This window comes from Podarcis gaigeae (genome assembly GCF_964106915.1).
Source record: "Podarcis gaigeae genome assembly, chromosome: Z".
NCBI lineage: Eukaryota > Metazoa > Chordata > Lepidosauria > Squamata > Lacertidae > Podarcis > Podarcis gaigeae.
The window spans coordinates 48,773,669-48,795,541 of record NC_139691.1 but is presented as its reverse complement, the minus strand read 5'-3'; the positions used below and the strand labels follow the sequence as shown (position 1 = coordinate 48,795,541).

Sequence of the window (21,873 nt, the reverse complement as noted above, 5' to 3'; positions counted from 1 at the left end):
AACTGAGTGAACAAGGTTGACTGCCGCCTTACAACAGGGGAGCTTTCCTGTTGGGAAGTCTCCACATCAAACAGAAATCCAGACACAGCTTCTCAAAAATGGTCCAGGAGCTTTTTTGTCTTCTAGTTGTGGCTATGAGTAAGAGACTGTCGATCAATCATAGTCCTGGAGGCTATGAACATGAGTCCTGGCCTCAAGCTATTGATGGTGGAGTTCTCTGCCACTGTTGCTGCACAAAGTCAGGGGGATTATAGATGATTAAAGGTCGCATGCCTGGAAACCTTGGCAGCTGGATTCCAGTGCCATAGTCCCTGTACTACCAAGGCAGCAGACCAGAAGATGGAGCTGGGAGTACTTTAATCTAGCCCTGTTGTTCTTGGGCTCTATCAGGCTCTCTAATGAAGTGTTTTTCTCCCATCCCCCATCCCCCCACTAGCACATAGTTCGCATCTTGTGTAGTCCCTTGTGGGCAAATATTGTCCCTATCTTCCTAGTGTTACCTTGCAAACTGCTTTGCACTATGTCAGTTGAAAATCTAATGCTGTCATTCAAGCTAAGATAAAAATTGTTTTTCAGTAAATACGTGTTTTGGCATTGAGTGATGTACACTGAGTTTATTTTTATTTCTGGTTTTAGACATTTGTTCAGTCCCGTCCCCAAAGACAAAGACTGCTAATCAGCTTGTTTACGGCCCCAGCACAATCTCATCTATATGTAGTCACTTCCCTCACCTAAGTTTCAGCAAATATGTTGCACCATGGCAAATCTTTGGAGTTAGAAGAGGATGAGCTGCTTTAGTACGGACTTTATTGCTGTGGTTTGAGATGTGCATGGTATAGTGCCATGAACTTTCTTGCTTCCCCTATTTAAGAGGTGCTGATGAGAAATAAGGCAGATTCTGTGACTTGAATAAAAATTAAGTGTCTCAGATGCCCCTGTTGAATAGAACAGCAAAGTATGTTAGGGTGATCAAAGGAAGAGTGGGTGCAAGATGACTAAAGGACTACTCTGTTGTGAAGCTTTTTGAAGGCGGCTCTTCATGTCCCATCAGTGCTTGAGGTGTGATTGACAGGAATCCAGTGAGCCTTTTCTGTGACTGCATCTGGGTTATGGCACTTCCTACCCAGGAAAAGTTTACTCTTGCCTCATCTCTGGTGGTTCTCCATCTCCTAGTTTAGATCTTCCCTTTTCAGCAAGTTTTTGGCTGGATTTTATACCTGTTCTTATCAGACCTGCACCTCATCTATAATTTTTGAGAGTACTAGATTCTGATCCAGTAATTTTCTTGAGATGGTTGAGTGCTTTTTAAATGGAAAGATTGAAAATTACCCAGTGCTGCTTCAGCAGGTTCACAGCAGAGGTGGTGGATATATACTGTATTGGCCCAAATATAAGCCGCACCCGAATATAAGCCACACCTTTAAAATTAAAAGGGGGGAAAGAAAAAAAGACAATACCTGAATATAAGCTGCTCCCTTAAAATTCAGCAAGCACTCACACCTATTCCATTTTACTAGATGTTTGTTTCAGCAGCGATATCGTAAAAGCCAATTTTTGTAACATTGTGACTTTAATCTACACTTTAACTTTTCACAGTCAGAATTTGGAAAAAAAAGTGAGGCTTACCATACTTTTCTGTGTATAAGACTAGGTTTTTGTTTTTTTTACTAAAAGATAATGTTAAAAAGGGGGGGTAGTCTTATACAGAGGGGCAATCTCCCCCCATTTTATTAATTATGAGTTCCCCAAAATAGGGTGCATCTTATACACAGGGGTGTCTTATACACAGAAACATACAGTATATTCAGGCCAATACGGTAGTTGACGTGTGGATCTGGGTTTTTGAACTTCACATAACAACCAAAGGGAAAACTTGTACAGTGATGCCCCGCAAGACGAACGCCTCGCAAGACGGAAAACCTACTAGACGAAAGGGTTTTCCGTTTTGGAGGTGCTTCGCAAAACGAATTTCCCTATGGGGTTGCTTCGCAAGACGAAAAGGTCTTGCAAGTTCCTTCGGGTTTTTTCCCTCCCCCCCCTTTTCCTAAGCCGCTAAGCCGCTTATCAGCTGATCCGCTGATAAGCCGCTTAACAGCTAATCGCTAAAAGCTGCTAAACCGCTAATAGCGCTAATCCGCTAAGCTGTCAATGGGCTTGCTTCGCAAGACGAAAAAACCGCTATACAAAGAGCCTCACGGAACGAATTAATTTCGTCTTGCGAGGCACCACTGTACATAATCCTGATACAAAATGTGTAGAGCACCAGACACAGTCCTACCTCACACATTCCTTTCCGAGGAGATGTGTAGATGTGCTGCCAGCTGGAGTATCCACTACTGAGCTAGGTTGCCATATAGTCTGCCTAATATAAGGCAGTTTCCAATTCTGAAGGAAAAGCATTTTTGCTCTGCCTTCCCCATCCCACTGCTTTGCGTATCTCTTCTACCTCAGTATCCAAGTATTACTGAGACAAAGAAAAATGGTAGGAGAGTAAAGGGCAACAGGTGGGCATTCCCTGCATGTGGGGTTGAGCTGAAGTCACATGCGGACTGCAGTATGCTAGGCAGAGCTAGGGTTGCCATAAGTCTAGGATTTCCTGGACATTACCAGGATTTCAAGGGCAGAAGTGATGTCTGGGGGGAATTTCTGGAAGGTGGCAGTTTATCTTGGATCTTCAGCAAGTAAACCAAAACATTGCGTTCAATTCGCGTTTTTGTTCATTTGGCTCAACAACTTTGGGGTTTGTCTAAAAAAAGTTCAATAACTTTCAGGGTGTCCTGGTTTTTACTTTTTGAGATATGGCAACTGTATCAGAGCAGAGCACACTTAAATTCTACATCTTCTCTTTCTGTAGCATTCCATCTTGAGTTATGTGTCCACATTTTTCATCTGCGTGTTGAATTTTTCTGTGCCTGCAGTCACCTGATCTAAATTGCATTTTGGGAGCCTAGATTCATGTTTGCTTTCCTTTGAATCCTTAGGAATGAATGGGATATGTTGGAAGTAAAGTTTATGCATAAGCTGAAGGAAGTTGGTTGCTCACAGCTTATGGCTGCTGTGCCATGAAAGCCCTGAACTTACCTGCACATGTACCGACTCGGTTTACAGCTTGCGTGGTGTTTGTTCTCCATCTTTTTAGGTTGACCTGTTTCTCTTTCGTTCCTCCCACTGGAAACTGTTGTTGCTGCTGGACTGTGCTGGTCTCTTCGATTTTAGCACATGAACATGAGCATTCTGGAGGCAGAGAGATTGTGACCCAAGAGGCAATAAGAAGGAGGTGTGCTGGCCAGCCAAATAGCTGTTCTCAGTCTGCCTGTGACAAGGTTAAAAGAACAGAGTTCTGATCGGTTAGCTCTGCAGGCAAGTGCTGTGCTGTAATTGTTCTTGGGTTTAGCGCAAGCACTATTTCCTGGCTGGGACTGTGAGTCATCCTCATTTTTCAGGGAGAGAAGTGCCGCAAATGCCCAATTAAGAAAGTGACTTAGGAAATGCTGATATGAACTTTTCCCCAGTGTAGTCTTGTTGGCCTCTCTCCTATCTTATCAAGGCACTTGAAAGAAGCATTTACTTTTGTCAGTTATTTAAAAAAAAGCCTTTATTTTAATTTGTCATAGTTGAAATGCAATAATCAATCACTAGTAGAATTGCATTCTCTCCTGTTCAGAGTTATTTTTCTATAGTAAACCATTATTATTATTCGGTTTTGGGAAGGATTAACTGTAGCGTGTGTGTGTGTGTGTGTGTGTGTGTGTGTGTGTGTGTGTATCTGTGTGTGTCTGCTTGTTCCTTATAGGGTTTCTGCCTGCTTTGGTCACACAGTGTGAAGCTAAAAATTACATCAGCCTTTTTGTCTTAATTAAGTTACTTGCAGCCTGACCCTCCAACTTACTTCACCAGCAAACAAATGTTTACGGTGCACCAAATGCTGTATTTTAGATTCAGTGTTTGAGTTGTAGACAGATGTTCTTGTAGGCTTGAGGGAGGCAGAGCTATTTGAAAGCACAGTTCATAGACTGAAGAAGCCGCCTTTCAAAAAAATCCAACTAAGTTACTGCCCAATCTGCCAATGCATCTAGTCATTTATGCCCTAAAATGGGGAGGATTCAACGTCTCATTTTGTAAAGATTCTCTACTCTGCTACCTTGAGATAATTCAAACATCCCACATATAACCTCTCTAGTAGCAGTTTGCAAACAAAACAAAACAGAAACAAACAAAAACAGTAGCTAATGCGGCACTCTCCAGATCCCATCAACCCCAGGCAGTAGAGGGGGGTGGTCACATGACTACTAACGCAAGAAGGGTATTGTGCCATAGCATACCTGGCAATGTGGAAGAGCTCAGTGTCCATCTACTATCCCAAATGTGTGATAGATGCACCTGTCCTTCCTCCAGCAACCGATCCAATCCAGACAACAGCATGTCACAAGCAAAACAGACATAAAGTTCTGTCTGTCAATTTCCCACACTTTTGAAAAGGATTAACATGCCATCATTCTACCTCCTCTGCCTCATTCAGAAATGTACTTTCCCTTTTGCATCTACAGTATGTGAATTTCTTGATTCTAGGTTGGTTTTGAATTTTGCACCTAGAATTGCTGGTTGTGTGCTTTTACTAAATACAGTGGTGCCCCACAAGACGAATGCCTCGCAAGACGAAAAACCCGCTAGACGAAAGGGTTTTCCGAAAACGTCTTGCGAGTCTTGCGATTTTTTTTGCTTCCCCCCTTTTTCTAAGCCGCTAATAGCCTTTTAGCCGCTAAGCCGCTAAGCCTTTAATAGCCGCTAAACCGCTAATAGCGCTAATCCGCTAATAGGGTTGCTTCGCAAGACGAAAAAACCGCTAGACGAAGAGACTCGCGGAGCGGATTATTTTTGTCTTGCGAGGCACCATTGTAGCTGTTGTTGATGGATTTCCTTATAAAACAATTGACTGAAATTCATTGGTCTTTAGAGATCAAGTGGGATTTTTTGCTGCCCATGTATAAGGAGCACTGTCAATGAAATTCCTTAAATGAGACTACTTTTATTTTCCTGAGGTGAGGAAGGGGGTCTGTAAGTTCACAGTAGCGATTCTTGCACAATGCCTCCTGGTGCACTTGTGTGCCCACAGTTTACCCTTTTCTCTTTCTACTTGGCCTTTGCCAGCCTGCTACCCTCTAGATCAGAGGTTTCCAAACTCTGTGTTGCGACACGTTAGTGTGTTGGCGTGTTGTGCGAATGTTGCCATCGCTTTTCCCAGGGCTGGAAAGGGGTTAGTTTAACCTCTGGTTTGCTAGTAAAACTGAATTACTGTGTCATGAAACGATTCATGTCTAAAAAGGGTGTCACCAACATGAAAAGTTAGGAAAGTTCTGCTCTAGAAGCTTTGGACTACCAAAATCAGCCCCAGCTAGAACAGCTGTGCTAGTCTAGGGCTGATGCTGTTCTACATATAGATAGCTATAGACTTGTGATAAGATGAATGTGTTTAGTGTGCTGCACCTGTAATTACTGTAAGACTTGACTACATTGCAGTAGCTTGTGATCATAAAAGTTGTTCTAATAATACTTGAAAATCGATTCTTCAACCTGCTTCCTAGTTGGTTTTACAAAAATGAGGGAGCTGTTCAGCATGCTAGTCTCTCTGCCCCCACAGCTTCTGGATCTGCTGTAGAGGAGGCATTCGTGGGCAGATAATCTTGTTACGCATCACTGACTCCAGAACAACAAAGCAAATAAATGTCCAAATGCTTAATTTGTGCATGTTTTCAGAATTCATTAAAAAACAAAGTATTAGTGAAGTTTGCCCAGGCATAACAAGAGAATCCATGGCATAGGAACATGTGAGTTAGAACATCTTGGTGGCTTTGCAGCTAGAAATTGTTTATTATTTGTTTCTGCCCAGTTCAAGGTACCCAGTTCAAGGTTCAAGTGTTTAAAGCACTAAATTACTTGGGCTCCAATATCTGAAATACCACCTCCTCCTCTACAGGCCCTCTTACGTGATGAAATAAACAGAGGGAACCCTCTTGGAAATTCTACAACCATCAGAAGTTTGTGTATGTGTGTAGAGGACATTCACTATGGCAACCCCTAATTTTGTGGAATTCCCTCTGCATGAAGGTGTGTCTGGCCCCTTCATTACACAGCTTTCATTGTAAGCTGAAGAGATGCCTCTTTATGCTTACCTACGGTGTCAGAGATCTGTATTTTAGGACCTACCCTATTCTCTTAATTGCAATCTTTTTAATTGTTTTTGGGATTGTATTATTGTAGCCCACCCCGGATCCTCATTGTGAAAGTGGGTAAGAAATGGAAGAATAAAGTATGATGATGATAGAACAGAACAAACAAACAAACAAACAAACAAACAAACAAACAAACAAACCTCTAAGATGAGTGGTGATTCAAACTAAAAGGTACAAATCACAGATTTTAAAAATTATTTTGATATGAAATTATTTGGGTCAGACAAGGTTGATGTTCTTTTTTTTTTTACATTCATACCTCGCGTTACGTTTGCTTCACGTTGCGGCTTTTCAGGTTACGAACGCGGCAAACCTGGAAGTGTTTGCTTCTGGGTTCACTGCACACGCAGAAGCGATCTGCATACTTCGCGCACACACAGTAGCAGCACTCTACTTACAGACTTTTCGGGGTGCGAACGGTATCCTGAAATGGTTTGTTTTCGTAAGTAGTGGTACCACTGTATTGCCGTGTTGAATTAAAATAGCTCCTCTCCTCTCCTACTTCATCAAGCAGCAGTACAAGCACCATTGGTTTTTAATTTTAAATGGCAATTTGACACTTCTCTCTCCCAAACCATTAGCACGAGTCTTCATGGCATGTGATAGTGGGGGCTGTAGTCCATGATCGTATGTACCATAATACATTTAATAGACTTTAAGGTGCCCAGTAATTTTGCTTTGCTTCAAAAGACTTACAGTGTTCCTACTCTGGACATTTAAATTCTGTCACTTTTTTATTTCACCTCACAACTAAGTCAACCATCAACCATTCAGAAGGTACTGAGCTTGAGTGTCTTGGAGGGTGAGGTGCGCATCAACTAGGAATTTTGCAGGAATCCAGTCTTTGCGAACTCTTACACAAAACAACCTGATCTGAATCAGGCTGATCTAGTGATCAGAAGACGGCTCTGCACTACTTTCAGTGCTGCAGCATAATTCTCAGCCGTTTAAATATGCCAAGCATGCATTAAATACTACCATCTTTTAAATGTGTATTAAAATATTTATTTGAGGAGGATTTTTCTCTTTAAAATGCACAGATTATTCTGCCATGCTGCCTCTGTACTCATTGTCCAAAAGTGTAGGTGGCATGTTTCTTTTTCGTGCTTTTTACATAGCTGAGGCATGCATCCTCAAATTTAGGCACCGAACCCGTTTGCCTAATTTGCATTTTAGACTGAGCCACCCAAGTCCTACTTAGCTCTCTGTTCAAGGCTCATGGTTTCACTATCAAAGATTGTGGGGGACAGGACCGGGGGGGACGACGACTTTTAAATAGGTATATAGCTTGTATAATTCTATTAAAAGTATTTTCTTTCCTTTTGTCACTCTGTGTTACCACAAACTGAACTCCAGTCTTCTCTGCTTATTGTTCGAGCTTTTCATCTTCATGAGATATGGAAAAGCCAGGGCTGTATAGGAATGGTGTCCAATAGGGAACCACCTCTACTTTAAACCCTAACAGGATAAGAGATTATCAAATGTTAAAAGCTATGATTGCCCAATGAGATAGAGAGAAAAAGGTGTGCCTACACTTCCATATGACCAGGGGGGCCTTAAACCTTGCCTTCTTGCCAACAGTCTTCCATGCATGTGATGAAATGAGGGGTGTATCAAAAGTAGTTGGTGATATGGCGTGTTCAGGGTATGAATGTGTGTTGGGGGGGGGTTATTTTGTTTTTAAAAAAATACAGACCGAGGTGCATGCATTCCCTGCCCAACTAGACTGTTGGGGCCTAGCAGACTTCTTCCCACCTCATTACATATTGTTTATCTGCAGCTGTTGTGAATTGTCCTAGCTAGCTACACATCTTTATATTACCTTTGCATTTTGCAGACTTTTATGTTGATTAAAAATCCAACTGGCTGCTCTCCCCCCCCCCCCCCATTTTAATGTAATGACATCTATTGATCAGAGCAGTAGAATTAATTAGAAAGTGAATGAGCGCCCCTCTTTTTTGGAATTCCTAGTTCTGATATAATATGCACACTAGGAAAGACTGATAAATATTTTTACATTCTTCATTTACCTAATGAATTGTAATATTTGTCATGTCAGCATTAATGAGCAGAAATAAAATGAATTTGTTAACAGTACCTAATTTGTACCTCAGAAAACATGCTAATAAACCCACAGAAAGTGCATGCAAAGTTGACCTAATTGGATAGCCTAGGTGGAGGGAAATGACTTTTTTAAAAAAAGAATTCTAATTCTTTGATTTGTGGCCATTGAGGTATGAGTTGCTGGTAATTGATCACCTGCTGGTTAGTTTTATTTGTCCTGATAACTTGCAGCTGATGATAAAGTGGAGGATGTGTTTCAGTTTTGGAATGTAAAAAATAAAATCTGAATGCCTAGTTCGCAGTTGGAACCGTATTTTACTGATGATGTTAATTCTTATGAAGAGAGAAAATTCTCTACCACTGGCTTGGTCTAAGATTTTGGAGGCACTGCTCCAAGGGAAGAAAGCATATGTCTATATCCTAACAGCCAATATTTTTACACACAGAGACAGGCAATGAGGTTATTTCCATCACATAAGGTTCACAGTGCCCTGCAAGAGAGATTTCTTCCTCTGCTCCATGCACTTCTGTTGAAGTGCCTGTTCTGATGTTGCTCTCCTCCTACCTCCTTTTTGGTGCCGTGTACGAAGCATGCTTCATCCACAGCTAGATAAATTGAAGGTGGTTCTGATATGCTAAGCTTGACTTGGCACATTGAAGCCTCTTCACCGCTGCAGAGAGAAAATCCACACATGGGTAGACTCAGAATGTGAGGGTTGGCTCCTCTTGGCAAGTAGAATTTGTCTCAGTGGCTTCCTGGCATCTTTATCCATGCCATTAAAATCTCTCTTTTCCACTTTTCGAAATTGTGTTGTCGGAATGACTGCAATGAGGCAGGTGGGGTTGCTTTAAAGCTGCCTTTTAAGTCCGAGGTATAATTTTGGATTAGTGGGCCTGCCAACTGTCCACAATTCTTCTAGGCTGGTTCAGGTTCTGAGGGCTTCCGTGTTTTAGGTTCCTCCTGGCAGAACTGGCAATTCAGTGTCAGAAAAACTTTATTTTGAAGGTGCTCCCACACATCAGGGATGCCCTGCACACAGGAAGTTAGGATCATGAGGAGAAGGTTAGTACTACAGCTTCCTTTTTCCAGACCATTCTAGTCTTGCAGTTGTGTGGGGTGGAAACTTTCCCCCAGTGTTTTCATTTTCCTTCGGGCGGGGGGAGGGGGAGTCCCCATTTAATTAGTAACGTGAATAGATGGCAATTGCAACAACATTAGGCAAACATGGCACAGGTTTCAAAGTTTTTATTTTTGATTACCAAATACATGTAAAATAGACAAATTGCTCTCAAGGGCATCAGAAATATTTCCAGAGCAAACTGGAAAAAAATCCAGTGCATATTACTTTTAATTTGCTGAGGAATTTTCTTGCAGGATTTCTAGAATCAGTGTTCTAGAAATTGAACAACACTGCTGAAAGGCTGCAGTTCAACCAAAGATGCATCACATGTGACTGCTGGTTGGGTGTTCAGCACCTAATTGAGTCACTGCTGGGGTCTTCTATCAAAGACATGTTTCTGTCTATGAATCATTACCTATGAAGTTATTTTGTTGAGACCGTGTTAAATTTAGCAAGTTAAGCTAGTTGCTCCCATTCTTCCCCCACCTCCAGTCTTAAGTTCTTGTGCAAACAGTTTTTAATATGGATATAACTTTTTCTGTCTGATATTGTCTACTTGCTGCTTCTATGAAAGGCAAAACTGGAGTAGCTTAATAATGTACAGGGAGGTTATGGACTTTGAAGATATTTTTAATAGGAATTGTTCTCCGCCAGTATGTTAATGCCTGCTTTCTTATACTTGTCACACTTATTTCCTGGCATGGAAGACAGGGAAGGAGGCAAATCCTTAGATTAGGGTTGTGTAAATGTTTTATGCAATTAATCGAAATGTGACTAGAGATTTTCCATCCAGGTTGCTTCTGAATTGTTAATTGCATTTAACAGAATTGTGTGCTAAAAGAAGCACCACTTTCCACCTGTCCCCATGTACAGAGAAATGATGGGCTTGCTAAATACGGTCTGTATTTCTGTAGTGTGCGTTCTATGTATTTCACACCCATGTTTTGAACCTGTGTTCACTGTTTGGTCCAAGTTACTTGTTTAGTATTTCTTAAGGTTGATCTCTCTCTGAACTATCCATGGTTTTGACTAACCCTTGAAAAATTCTCACGTTTCAGAAATGGCTTTAAATAGATGTGGTCTCCCTGACTCAAAGCAAGAAATGAATGTTCACAAGAATTCCGTAAAAATGTTAATATACAAATTGATATATGAATTGGAATTATTCAGTGCAGGTACAAAAAGGATTAGTTTAAAATCCACTTGCATCTTTGGGCAGTTAAAGTAATTTCTGAAACTTATTTGGAGGCCAATGTTTTTATCTGCATATTGACAGTCTTCAGATAACTTCTCAGTAAGAATGGCAGTTGTGCTTCAGACATGTTATGAAACTGCCCTATATAAGGGGGTGCCAACTTGCATGGTTTTCCACTTGGGCATTAATGGTTACACAGGTTATGGAGAGCTTTCTTCCTCCTAAAGCCCCATGGTCTACCTTCCAACAGTGAATAAACTTTCTTTAGACACCACCTAAGTACACAAAGGGGACGCGGGTGGCGCTGTGGGTTAAACCACAGAGCCTAGGACTTGCCGATCAGAAGGTCAGCGGTTCGAATCCCCGTGACGGGGTGAGCTCCCGTTGCTCAGTCCCTGCTCCTGCCAACCTAGCAGTTCAAAAGCACGTCAAAGTGCAAGTAGATAAATAAGTACCGCTCCAGCGGGAAGGTAAATGGCGTTTCTGGCTCGCTGCTCTGGTTCGCCAGAAGCGGCTTAGTCATGCTGGCCACGTAACCCGGAAGCTGTATGCCGGCTCCCTCAGCTAATAAAGCGAGATGAGCGCCACAATCCCAGAGTTGGACATGACTGGACCTAATGGTCAGGGGTCCCTTTACCTTTACAAGTACACAAAGGGTGTATTTTTGTTAAAGAAAGGTTGCCAGAGCTTGATGCAGTTACAGCTTTTAATGTCTTGGCAGTGATTCAGTAATTTTAGACTCTGTACTTAATGGTTTTATGAGGTTCTTCCCCAGCATTTTAGATGGCAGTATGTAATCTCTTACTTCAGGATTGGTAAGCCAACTGTGCTGCGTTTGAGGGCTCTCCTACTCATTCTGCTGAGCATGGTCCTGGACTTGTACCCCACGAATCCTACTCTGCCAGCACCACCACAGCTGGCAGCAAAACCTACCGTGAAAATTAAAAAAAAAGTCATGACACATTTGAACACTTAACATTTGTCTAGCAGGAATCTGATCCAGTTCTCATTTTAGATCCTCCCACAAGTCTCTGGCTTGACATGCCATTCATGTGGCAGAATGAAAAGCAGGCTTTGGATTAAGGTTGCTTCCTTCTGCTCTGCATTTTAGATCTCTGGTTGAAGAGGAAGACCCTCACATGAAAGTATCCATTGGGAGCAGCGATATGGGTGTGTCTGCCCATCTACAATCATCAAAGGCAGGAACCACAAGATTTTTCACCAGCAACACACATAGTTCTGTAGTACTCCAGGTAAGTTGACACCATGATCTGAACAGCCATATCATCCTTTTGAGAGTTCCTTTTATTTCACGGGTGCTTCTCTGACAAGTTCTCATTGAGGTTGAATGCCTTATCTCTCTGTTGGTGTGCTTTGCCAGTGCCATTGCAGCCATTTGTAATTATTATTATTTTTAAAGAATTTTATTAAGTTTTCCAATAATTATATAAAAGCATAATAAAACAATAATATAACACAGACAAAAAACAAAACAAAACAAAAAAGAACAGGTATAATTTCATTCCCTTTTTTTCTTATACCTTACTTTCCCGACTTCCCCATACCTCCCCTCTCTGTATTCCAATTTCTATTATATTAGTTCAGCAAATCCTTCCCCTTAATTTCATTTAAACTTTTAACCCTTCTTTTCTTGTTACTTATCCAATTCAGCTGAAAACCACGCAATTTCTAAGCCAACGCCATTCTAACACTCATTAATTTTGCAATATTTCTTAAGATAGTCCTTAAATTTCTTCCAATCTTCTTCCGCTGTCTCTCTCCCCTGGTCTCGGATTCTGCCCGTCATTTCTGCCAGTCCCATATAGTCTATCACCTTCATCTGCCATTCTTCCAAGGTGGGTAGATCTTGTGTCTTTCAGTACTTTGTGATGAGTATTCTTGCTGCTGTTGTAGCATACATAAAGAATGTTCTATCCTTCTTTGGCACCGTTTGGCCGACAATACCCAAGAGAAAGGCCTCTGGTTTCTTCAGAAAGGTATATTTAAATACCTTTTTCAATTCATTATATATCATTTCCCAGAACGCCTTAATCTTAGGGCACGTCCACCAAAGGTGAAAAAAGGTACCTTCATTTTCTTTACATTTCCAACATTTATTATCAGGCAAATGCTAAATTTTTGCAAGCTTGACTGGGGTCATGTACCACCTGTAAATCATTTTCATAATGTTTTCTCTTAAGGCATTGCATGCCGTAAATTTCATACCGGTGGTCCACAACTTTTCCCAGTCAGCAAACATAATGTTATGACCAATGTCTTGTGCCCACTTAATCGTAGCTGATTTCACTGTTTCATCCTGCGTATTCCATTTCAACAGCAGATTATACATTTTTGACAAATTTTTAGTATTGGATTCTAACAATTCTGTTTCCAATTTTGATTTTTCCACCTGGAAGCCAATTTTCCTATCCATCTTGTAAACCTCCATTATTTGATAATAATGAAGCCAGTCTCGCACTTTATCTTTTAATTTCTCAAAACACTGCAATTTCAATTTGTCCCCTTCTTGTTCCAAAATTTCCCAATATCTCGGCCATTTGGACTCCATATTAAGCTTTTTCACAGCTTTCGCCTCCATTGGCGACAACCACCTTGGGGTTTTACTTTCCAGCAGATCTTTATATCTAATCCAGACATTGTACAATGTTTTCCTGACAATATGATTTTTAAAAGCTTTGTGTGCTTTAACCTTGTCATACCACAAATATGCATGACACCCAAAAGTATTGTTAAAACCTTCTAAATCCAAAATGTCTGTGTTTTCAAGAAGTAGCCAATCCTTCAACCAGCAGAAAGCTGCCGATTCATAATATAGTTTAAAGTCTGGCAGGGCAAATCCCCCCCTTTCCTTTGCATCAGTTAAAATCTTAAATTTAATTCTGGGCTTCTTGCCCTGCCAGACGAATTTCGAAATGTCTTTCTGCCACTTCTTGAAACAGTCCATCTTGTCCACAATTTGCAATGTTTGAAACAAAAACAGCATTCTAGGCAATACATTCATTTTTATAACCGCAATTCGACCAGACAAGGAAAGCTTCAAATTTGACCAGATTTCTAAGTCTTTTTTCACTTCTGTCCAAGTTTTCTCATAATTATCTTTAAATAAATTCACATTTTTAGCTGTCATATTGATCCCCAAATATTTCACATTCTTAACCACAGTTAATCCTGTCTCATTCTGAAACCTCTCTTTTTCAAAAGCTGTTAAGTTTTTCTCCAGTACCTTAGTTTTTAACTTATTCAATTTAAAACCTGCAACTTGACCAAACTCTTGAATTATTTCTAATTATTTCTTTGTACTAGATTCAGGCTCTTGTAGTGTAAGTATCAAGTCATCAGCAAATGCTCTCAATTTGTACTGTTTGGCTCCGACCTGTACCCCTTTAACCAGCTGATCCCTTCTAATCATGTTCAACAAGACCTCCAGGACTGATATAAAAAGTAATGGAGAGATTGGGCACCCCTGACGTGTCCCTTTCTCTATCTTAAATTCTTCCGTAACCACATTGTTTACAATTAACTTTGCTTTTTGTTCAGAGTATATTGCACCTATACCATTTTCAAACTATTGGCCTACCCCCATCCCCCGGAGATTCTTCCTCATAAAGCTCCAAGAAATATTGTCAAAGGCTTTCTCCGCGTCCACAAATATCAAAACTGCCTTAGTGTTTATATTCACTTCCAGCTTTTCCAAGATGTCTATTATATTCCTTACGTTGTCTGACAGATGTCTTCTTGGGAGAAAGCCCGTTTGGTCTCTATGAATCTCCTCCATCAAGACTTTTTTCAATCTCTTAGCCAAAATGTCAGCAAAGATTTTGTAATCCACATTTAGTAAAGAAATAGGGCGGTAGTTCTTAAGTTGAGTTTTTTCAGTCTCTGTCTTCGGTATAAGTGTAATAAATGCTTCTTTCCACGATTCTGGTGCCCTTTTCCCTCCCAAAATTTCATTGCAGACTTCCTTCAAAGGTTGTAATAACCACTCCTTCAAAGCTTTATAATATCTGGAAGTCAGCCCATCAGGTCCCGGAGATTTACCCAATTGCATATTTTGAATGGCACTTTCTATTTCCTGTTCAGTTATTTTCTGGTTCAGTACTAATTTGCTTTCATCAGAATTTTTTTGTAATCCATTTATTTCAAGAAATCGGTCTATGTCCGTTTCTTTTTGCGGCCCTTGTGAATACAGTTGTTTGAAGTATCTCTGGAAGCATCTTCTGATTTCAGTTGGGTTGTAAATATTCCTTCCTTCCACTTCTAGGTTTGTCACCGTATTTAATTTTTGTCTTTTCCTTATTTGCCAAGCCAAAAGTTTCCCACATTTATCTGCGGATTCAAAAGTCTTTTGTCTCATTTGTTTGATTTTCCATTCTATTTCTTGATTCATCAATTCCATATATTGTATTTGGTACAACTTAATTTCCTTCAGTATCTCCTGAGACTTTGGTTTTAGTCTTAATTTCTTTTCCCCTTCTTTTATCTTTTCTAAAATCTTATTTTTCTTCTCATTTTGGCTTCTCTTCTTTATTGCATTTTGTTGTATCAGGAAACCTCGCATAACAGCTTTACTTGCGTCCCAGATCACTCTTTTTTCAACATTGGTCTTCATATTTATTTCAAAATAATCTCTCAAAGTCTTTTGGGCCGCAGCCATTTGTAATTAAGTACAGTCATACCTTGGGTTGAAGTTGCTTCAGGTTGAGCGCTTTCGGGTTGCGCTCTGCGGTGACCCGGAAATAACGGAACACATTACTTCAGGGTTTTGCCGCTCACACATGCACAGACGGTCAAAACGATGTCACGTGCATGCGCGGAAGCAGCCATGCACGTGCAGATGCGCAGACACGGGTTGTGTTCGCTTCAGGATGCGAACGGGGCTCTGGAACGGATCCCATTCGTATCCAGAAGTACCACTGTACATAGTTGTAAGTTTGTTGCATTTATGTAACCCTAATAAAAATTATTATTATTATTATTATTATTATTATTATTATTATACCCAAGGTGATACTTAAAAGTAGTAAAAACAAACAAATGATATTAAATACGAAAGAAGTGAGTTCCTCACCAACCCATGGTCTGCTTGCGAGCTTGAAGGTATCTGCTCCTAACCAGGGCTTCTCCTCTTCTGCCTTCCTACAGGGCATACAAATCTTAAGTAGCCGCATGGAAGCAGGGAGGTGCCAACTCCTGCCCCAACGGTTCTCTCAGACCTAGTGGTGGTCTCTACAGTAGCTGATGATATATGCTTCTCCTCTTCTGCCTTCCTTAGGGCACATGGGTACCTGTTACTTGTTAGCTTCTGAAATTTCTTCTCTCCCTCTTCTGCCAATTAAACATTCTGATCAGATTAGCAGCAGCAACAGGAAACCTGACCTTTTGCTAGAATTAAAGGAGACAACAGTGTGTGTTTGACATTGTGTGAGCTGAGCAGAGAGAGCCATTTGCCCAAGAATCACACATGGATGCCTTCCAGGGAATCTGCCAGGGGAAGCGGTCTCTCAGTGTTAATATTTTGCTCCTACTACCTTTTTGTTCCCTTGGCTCAGAGCATGTTTCGACGGGCAATTCAATGTCATTATCCATCAGTGCACTGTGCTGGAGTCCAGACACATCCTGTGACCATGGTTATAGTAACCATCTGCTGCTGTTACTGTGTGATCTTTGACTTGCATTTCAAATAACTGTGAAATGAGGCTAAATCCCACACCTTGGATGGGTCGCATTGCTCTCTCATTGATTTAATGGAGGAAGAGAGTTAGTATTGGGATGGAAATATGCCTGTGTTCTGGGAACTTGCTCCAGCTGAATGTTTGCATTGTGCTCTGCTGATTTTTGTATTAGAAATGGAATGTTGCAGGTATAGCCAAAAGCTTTTGTGAGGCATGTGTGGTTCTCAGACAGCCTAAAACAGAATGAAAAGAATTTAATTATTTTATTGAATTGGTATACCGCTGTTCATCTGAAGATTGTATTTGCAGAATACATAATAAAACAAAAAACATAACAATAACCCCTCCTACCACAAGAATCCCTTGATGTGCATGCATACTAGATTGGGGCTGAATAAGACTCTTCCTCCTACCTTTCTCCACTCCCTCACATAGAGGCCCTAGAGGAAATGATGATGGTTTGGGGCAGTTCAAGGAAGTAAGTTGCAGAAGGAGCTTCTAGTGTGTAGGAGAAATTGGCAGGTATGGGGGAGAGAAAGAGAATGGAATAGCAGTGCCAGCATCTATCATTTATATAGCACTTTTGTCGTTGTTTAGTCATTTAGTCGTGTCCGACTCTTCGTGACCCCATGGACCAGAGCACGCCAGGCACTCCTGTCTTCCACTGTCTCCCGCAGTTTTGAGCACTTTAGAGCGCTCAAAATACTTCATGTGCATCTCTCAGTAATTGTTAATGGCAGCCTAGTGGGTGGGTTTGCATTATTATTTCCCTCATATTGAAGATAGGTAAGATGAGGCTAAGAGAGAATGGCCTGCTTAAGTCTTTTCTAGTGAGTTCATGGTGAAAGTGGGTTTTAGACCGGGGGTTTTCTGTTCATAGCTTGGATTTGTAACACACATACCACCAGAGTTAGAAGATGTCTCTCTTGTCCAAGCTTGGATTATCGTAAGTTGTGGACCTGTAGAGTGGACTTGGAAAGTGCTGTTGGGCTCACATTCTGCTAGGGACCAAAATAAGTCTTCCTAATTATATGAAGAAATTGAGTTTGTGCCCTGTGTAAGCATGTCTGCATTCTGGCAACTTATTCCAACCTGAATCTTTTTCTTAGCGTGGGAACAATTCTGCAGCTTCTTCAATTTTACTTTGCAGCTAGCGAAACCATTTCCCCACCCTAGTCTCCTTCAAATCAACAGCTTTTGAGTGATTATTTTGGTTATACTGAGTAAAAGCTAATTCTAAGGGACTGAGTACCAGGGACATTCCTTCGGGTTGCAGTGATTATCAAATAGTGTGGGGCAAGAGAGACTTCTGGAGGAAATATAGCTAACTAGTGATTGATTGGCAGAAATAATTATGTGGTGATTGGTGATAGCCAAGACATAAATCTTGGTTGTCATGCCTTCTCTTTCAAGAGAGGAAAATAAGGGATTAAGTTCACATTTACTGAAGAAAGCTGTTCGTCACAGTGGAGACAAGAGGTTTTTGGATGTGGGGAATGTCTTAGAGCATGGGTAGACAAACTAAGGTCCGGGGGCCGAATCCGTCCCAATCGCCTTCTAAATCTGGTCCGTGGACGGTCCGGGAATCAGCATGTTTTTACATGAGTAGAATGTGTCCTTTTATTTAAAATGCATGTCTGGGTTATTTGTGGGGCATAGGAATTTGTTCATTTCCCCCCCAAAATATAGTCCGGCCCCCCACAAGGTCTGAGGGACAGTGGACTGGCCCCCTGCTGAAAAAGTTTGCTGGCTCCTGTCTTAGAGCGAGGAACTGCCAGACACCACATAATAGCCCTCAAGGCTAGCCCTCAGGGCATCAGGTCAGAGAAACCTCACTTTCAACTACTTCTGAGATTGGGATGAATTACCCAAATTGTAATCTGTCTGCCAGTTAATTTTCACCTGGAACATGAATTGAATGTTGGCATTAGAAGAGACATTAATTAACATTAACAAACAGACTGAAAAAATAATACAAAAAGTATATCTATTTGAGATTAAGAAAGTTAACAAACGGATAAGGTTGCTCTGCTGGTTAAGAATCGTTACCTTATATTACTTTTAACTCTGTCATTTCTGTGGGGTGCTGGTGGCAGAAGACAAACTACATTCCTGAGCATGGGAAAGCACTTTTCTCTTAAAGAGAGAAGCTTTTCAAGGCCCAGACTGTTAAGGTGGAAACTAACAGAACCCAATACGGCAAAGATTGTTGGTGTGATTTGGCAATTATTGAATGAGCAACTGAAAGAGCTCAGAGCTGAGATGCATAAAATGGTGAATGGAAATGGATCAGAGAAACATCAGACCAAAGAAAACACAGGATCTTTGGAAAAAATACTGATTAAGATCTGCTGGGACATGAGAGTGGAATGGTAGTAGATGATGGAATGGAGAAGACCTCCACACAGTTGCTTGGAGGAGTGAAATAGGCAAAAGACAGAGTTGTGATGCTGGGGAGCAGAACAAAACCATGGACAGAAACATTAAGAAACATCCTGATATGGCAGAGATAGAGCTGAGAGAGAAAGGATCCTGTGTGCAAGTTGGAGTGAATTCAGAGGAAAATGGCATCCAGTGATCCTTATGGAAAAAGAGTGGAAGAAGCAGAAATGGAAGGAACTTTATTTCCAAATTAGGGTGGGAAATCATGGCCAGCAGGAAATGGGATTGGAAGATATGGAACTGGGTACTATTTAATGAATATACAACAAGTAAATAAGTATGGATTATTATTCTAATAATGGATAATAGAATTTATTGGAGATATAACTGTTATATGGGGCTGGGGGAAGGCTGTTCTTGACATTTAGCGATAGTAACAATTGAAGAGCTCCTTTTGGACGACTTGTGTGGAAAGGAAAATGAATGGACTTGAGATGCCTGGGGTTGAAGACTGGGAAAAGGCCACCTAGCAGATTGAGGAACAGCTGGATATTATCCTGGAATACAGCTGGATATCATCCTATGTGCGCGCGCGCAGACAGACACACACACATTTGTCAGACTGAGAACTGGAAGTTCTATTTATTTCTTTATCTGTTCTCTCTCTTTCTCTCTCATGATCTTTATTTCTTGTGCTTTCTTTTTCTCCTATCCACCTTACATTTGCTTATGCTTGGATTTCCTTTTTGAGGTCCTCTACTCTGGGTATTGCACAGGAAGGTAATGGATAGAAGGTGAAAGACCCTGTGTGAGAGTCAGGGAAGGGAAGGTCTCCCAGGGTGGGAGGCTGGGAGAAGAAAGGAAACCGTCTAGGTGAGAACTGGGAAGGGTTCATCCCCTTTTCATGTGAGACAGGGGTAAGGATCTACCCCAATAGAGGACTTTGTATTTTTCTCTCTCTTTTTTTGTTGATTTTATAAATATTTAGATTAAAAAAATAAAATAGATTAAAGTAAAAAAGAAAATAGTGTGGGACTTATTTGAACCATTGTGGAGTGGTTTTTCTATTTTGCAGCCCAGAGAGCTCGTTCTTGCAGCTGGGTGGAGCTGTTGATGCCATATTTTCTCTTGTAGGGTTTTGACCAGCTGCGAATAGAAGGTTTGCTTTGTGATGTGACACTTGTGCCAGGCGATGGTGACGAAGTGTTTCCTGTTCATAGGGCAATGATGGCATCTGCTAGTGATTACTTCAAGGCCATGTTCACAGGTACAGTGGATAGCAGTGATAAGGTGCATTCTGCATTTAAAAAAAAAAGTTCTGCCACGTAAGAGTGTGTTTGACATGAATTATTCTTGTGGTGTGTTTATCCTGTCCAGCTAATGGTTATATGTGAAGTGGCTTTGTCTCTGGAACAAGAAATTTTATAGGGGAAGTTCTTTCAAGCTTTAACTATATCTTATCTAAATTTTGTTCTCAGGTGGGATGAAAGAACAAGACTTAATGTGCATTAAGCTCCATGGCGTGAACAAAATAGGTTTAAAGAAGATCATTGATTTTATTTATACTGCAAAACTTTCTCTCAACATGGACAATCTTCAGGATACTCTAGAAGCTGCCAGCTTTTTACAGATATTGCCTGTGTTGGACTTCTGTAAAGTTTTTCTTATATCTGGGGTAAGATATCTTAGGTTATTGCTCGGTTTGCCTCTTTCTTATTTTCTCTGTTAAAATCACAGTAAGTTTGTCAGCCTGAAAGATTGATACAGTTGGGACCAACGCAGGAACTTCAGTAGTTCTGTAGCACCCCTGATATGTGACCTTGATTTAAAAACGTACAGCAAATGAGAGTTCACCACCTTTCAAGCTCTTGAGGAACAAAAACCTATAACCTGCTCCTTAAATTAAAGCACAATTCCATCAGGTGATTTGCCTTTCATAGAGAGATGGATGAGAGCAGGTTTTCCACGAGTATCGTGTGAAACATATTGATGCCCAGTAATTTGCCTCATGCTTTTATCATTCAGGATTCCAACCCTTGGGGCTTTGCTGTATTGTTGGGCCGGCTGAATGTTTAAGGCATTTGTCAGGATTTCAGCTGAGAGAGATCTGAAAGTCCAGGTTGTGAAATGTCCTCTTGTGCCAAGACAGGCATTTTCTATGTCTGGAACAGCTGGGGTTTGTCACACTGAGAGGTGCTATGCAGGTTTTGTGTCTCCTGTTGTTTGGGTGAGAGCATCTTGCACTTACGTAAGGTCCTTTATCTCTGATTTAGTTGCACATGGGCCTAGAGTCCTCATTACTATTAAATGAGTTGTGCTTAAAAAGCCAGTAACTTCTGTGCCATTTTGCATATTGCTTGCAAAGTGCCCTGGGAGATGGGGTGTGTGTGGAATGACATTGACTTAATGTGCAACTATTAAAAAATGGCACTCATGGATTTTTAAGACATGCGTCTTAGAAACAATGTGAGAGAAAGCCGGCTGTTTCAAATGGCCCCAAAGCTGTATAAGGAGAAAAAGGATTGTGAAGCACTTTTTGTGCTGAGGGTTATATGGTCTTCTGTTAAGAGTTATGTAATCCTAGATCCTGCATTGTATCCAGTGCTAGTTCTACTCAGAGTAGACTTACTCAATCTAATGGACACAACTAACTTAGGTTACCTATACTAACTGAGTGGAACTTAATGTGTTTAAGTCCTCAAATTTCCCATTAGAGGTCAGTCACTTAGGATTCCAATTCTGAAGGCAGTCTGAAATCTCAGATGAAGAAAACGAAATATAAATTCTGGTCGCCTGGACAGTGGGGTCCAGAGGACAGCCAAGAGGTAAAGAACAAACCACACATTTTTATCCCTGGGTTTAGCAGTGAGGATACAGGATTATCTGTGCGTTGGTTACGCTTGCAAGCCCATTAACTGCTGGCATCTCTTCCTTTTTCATTTCTGTTACTGCCACTTCAATTTCTTTCTCAAAATTTCCCAACTGCAGCTCTGTTTATATGGGACTGCTGTCATTAGTTATCCTATCTCTCTAGCTTTTCATTTTAGCTGCAGTTGCTGTATCTGACGCTCTTTGCCACCCTTCCCTGTGCGTCTAAGCTCTGCAACAGAGAGGATTCTGCCACGTTACAGGAAAAACTATATTCAATTTTCCTTTCCCCCTCTTTGCTAGTTCTTCAGTAATAACAG

General features: G+C 40.9%; 1 protein-coding gene across 7 annotated transcripts in view; it reads left to right on the top strand.

Moving 5' to 3' along the window:
* The window catches only part of KLHL13 (kelch like family member 13), a 570,056-nt gene that overhangs the window by 530,173 nt on the left and 18,010 nt on the right, over positions 1–21,873 (top strand). For 6 of the 7 annotated variants that reach the window (XM_083722895.1, XM_083722892.1, XM_083722893.1 and 3 more), the window contains 3 exons: positions 11,722–11,863; positions 19,820–19,952; positions 20,164–20,360. In XM_083722895.1, coding sequence (XP_083579021.1) covers positions 11,722–11,863; positions 19,820–19,952; positions 20,164–20,360 — 472 coding nt within the window. The remainder of the gene's footprint in view (positions 1–11,721; positions 11,864–19,819; positions 19,953–20,163; positions 20,361–21,873) is intronic. The other variant, XM_083722897.1, reaches the window with a different exon arrangement.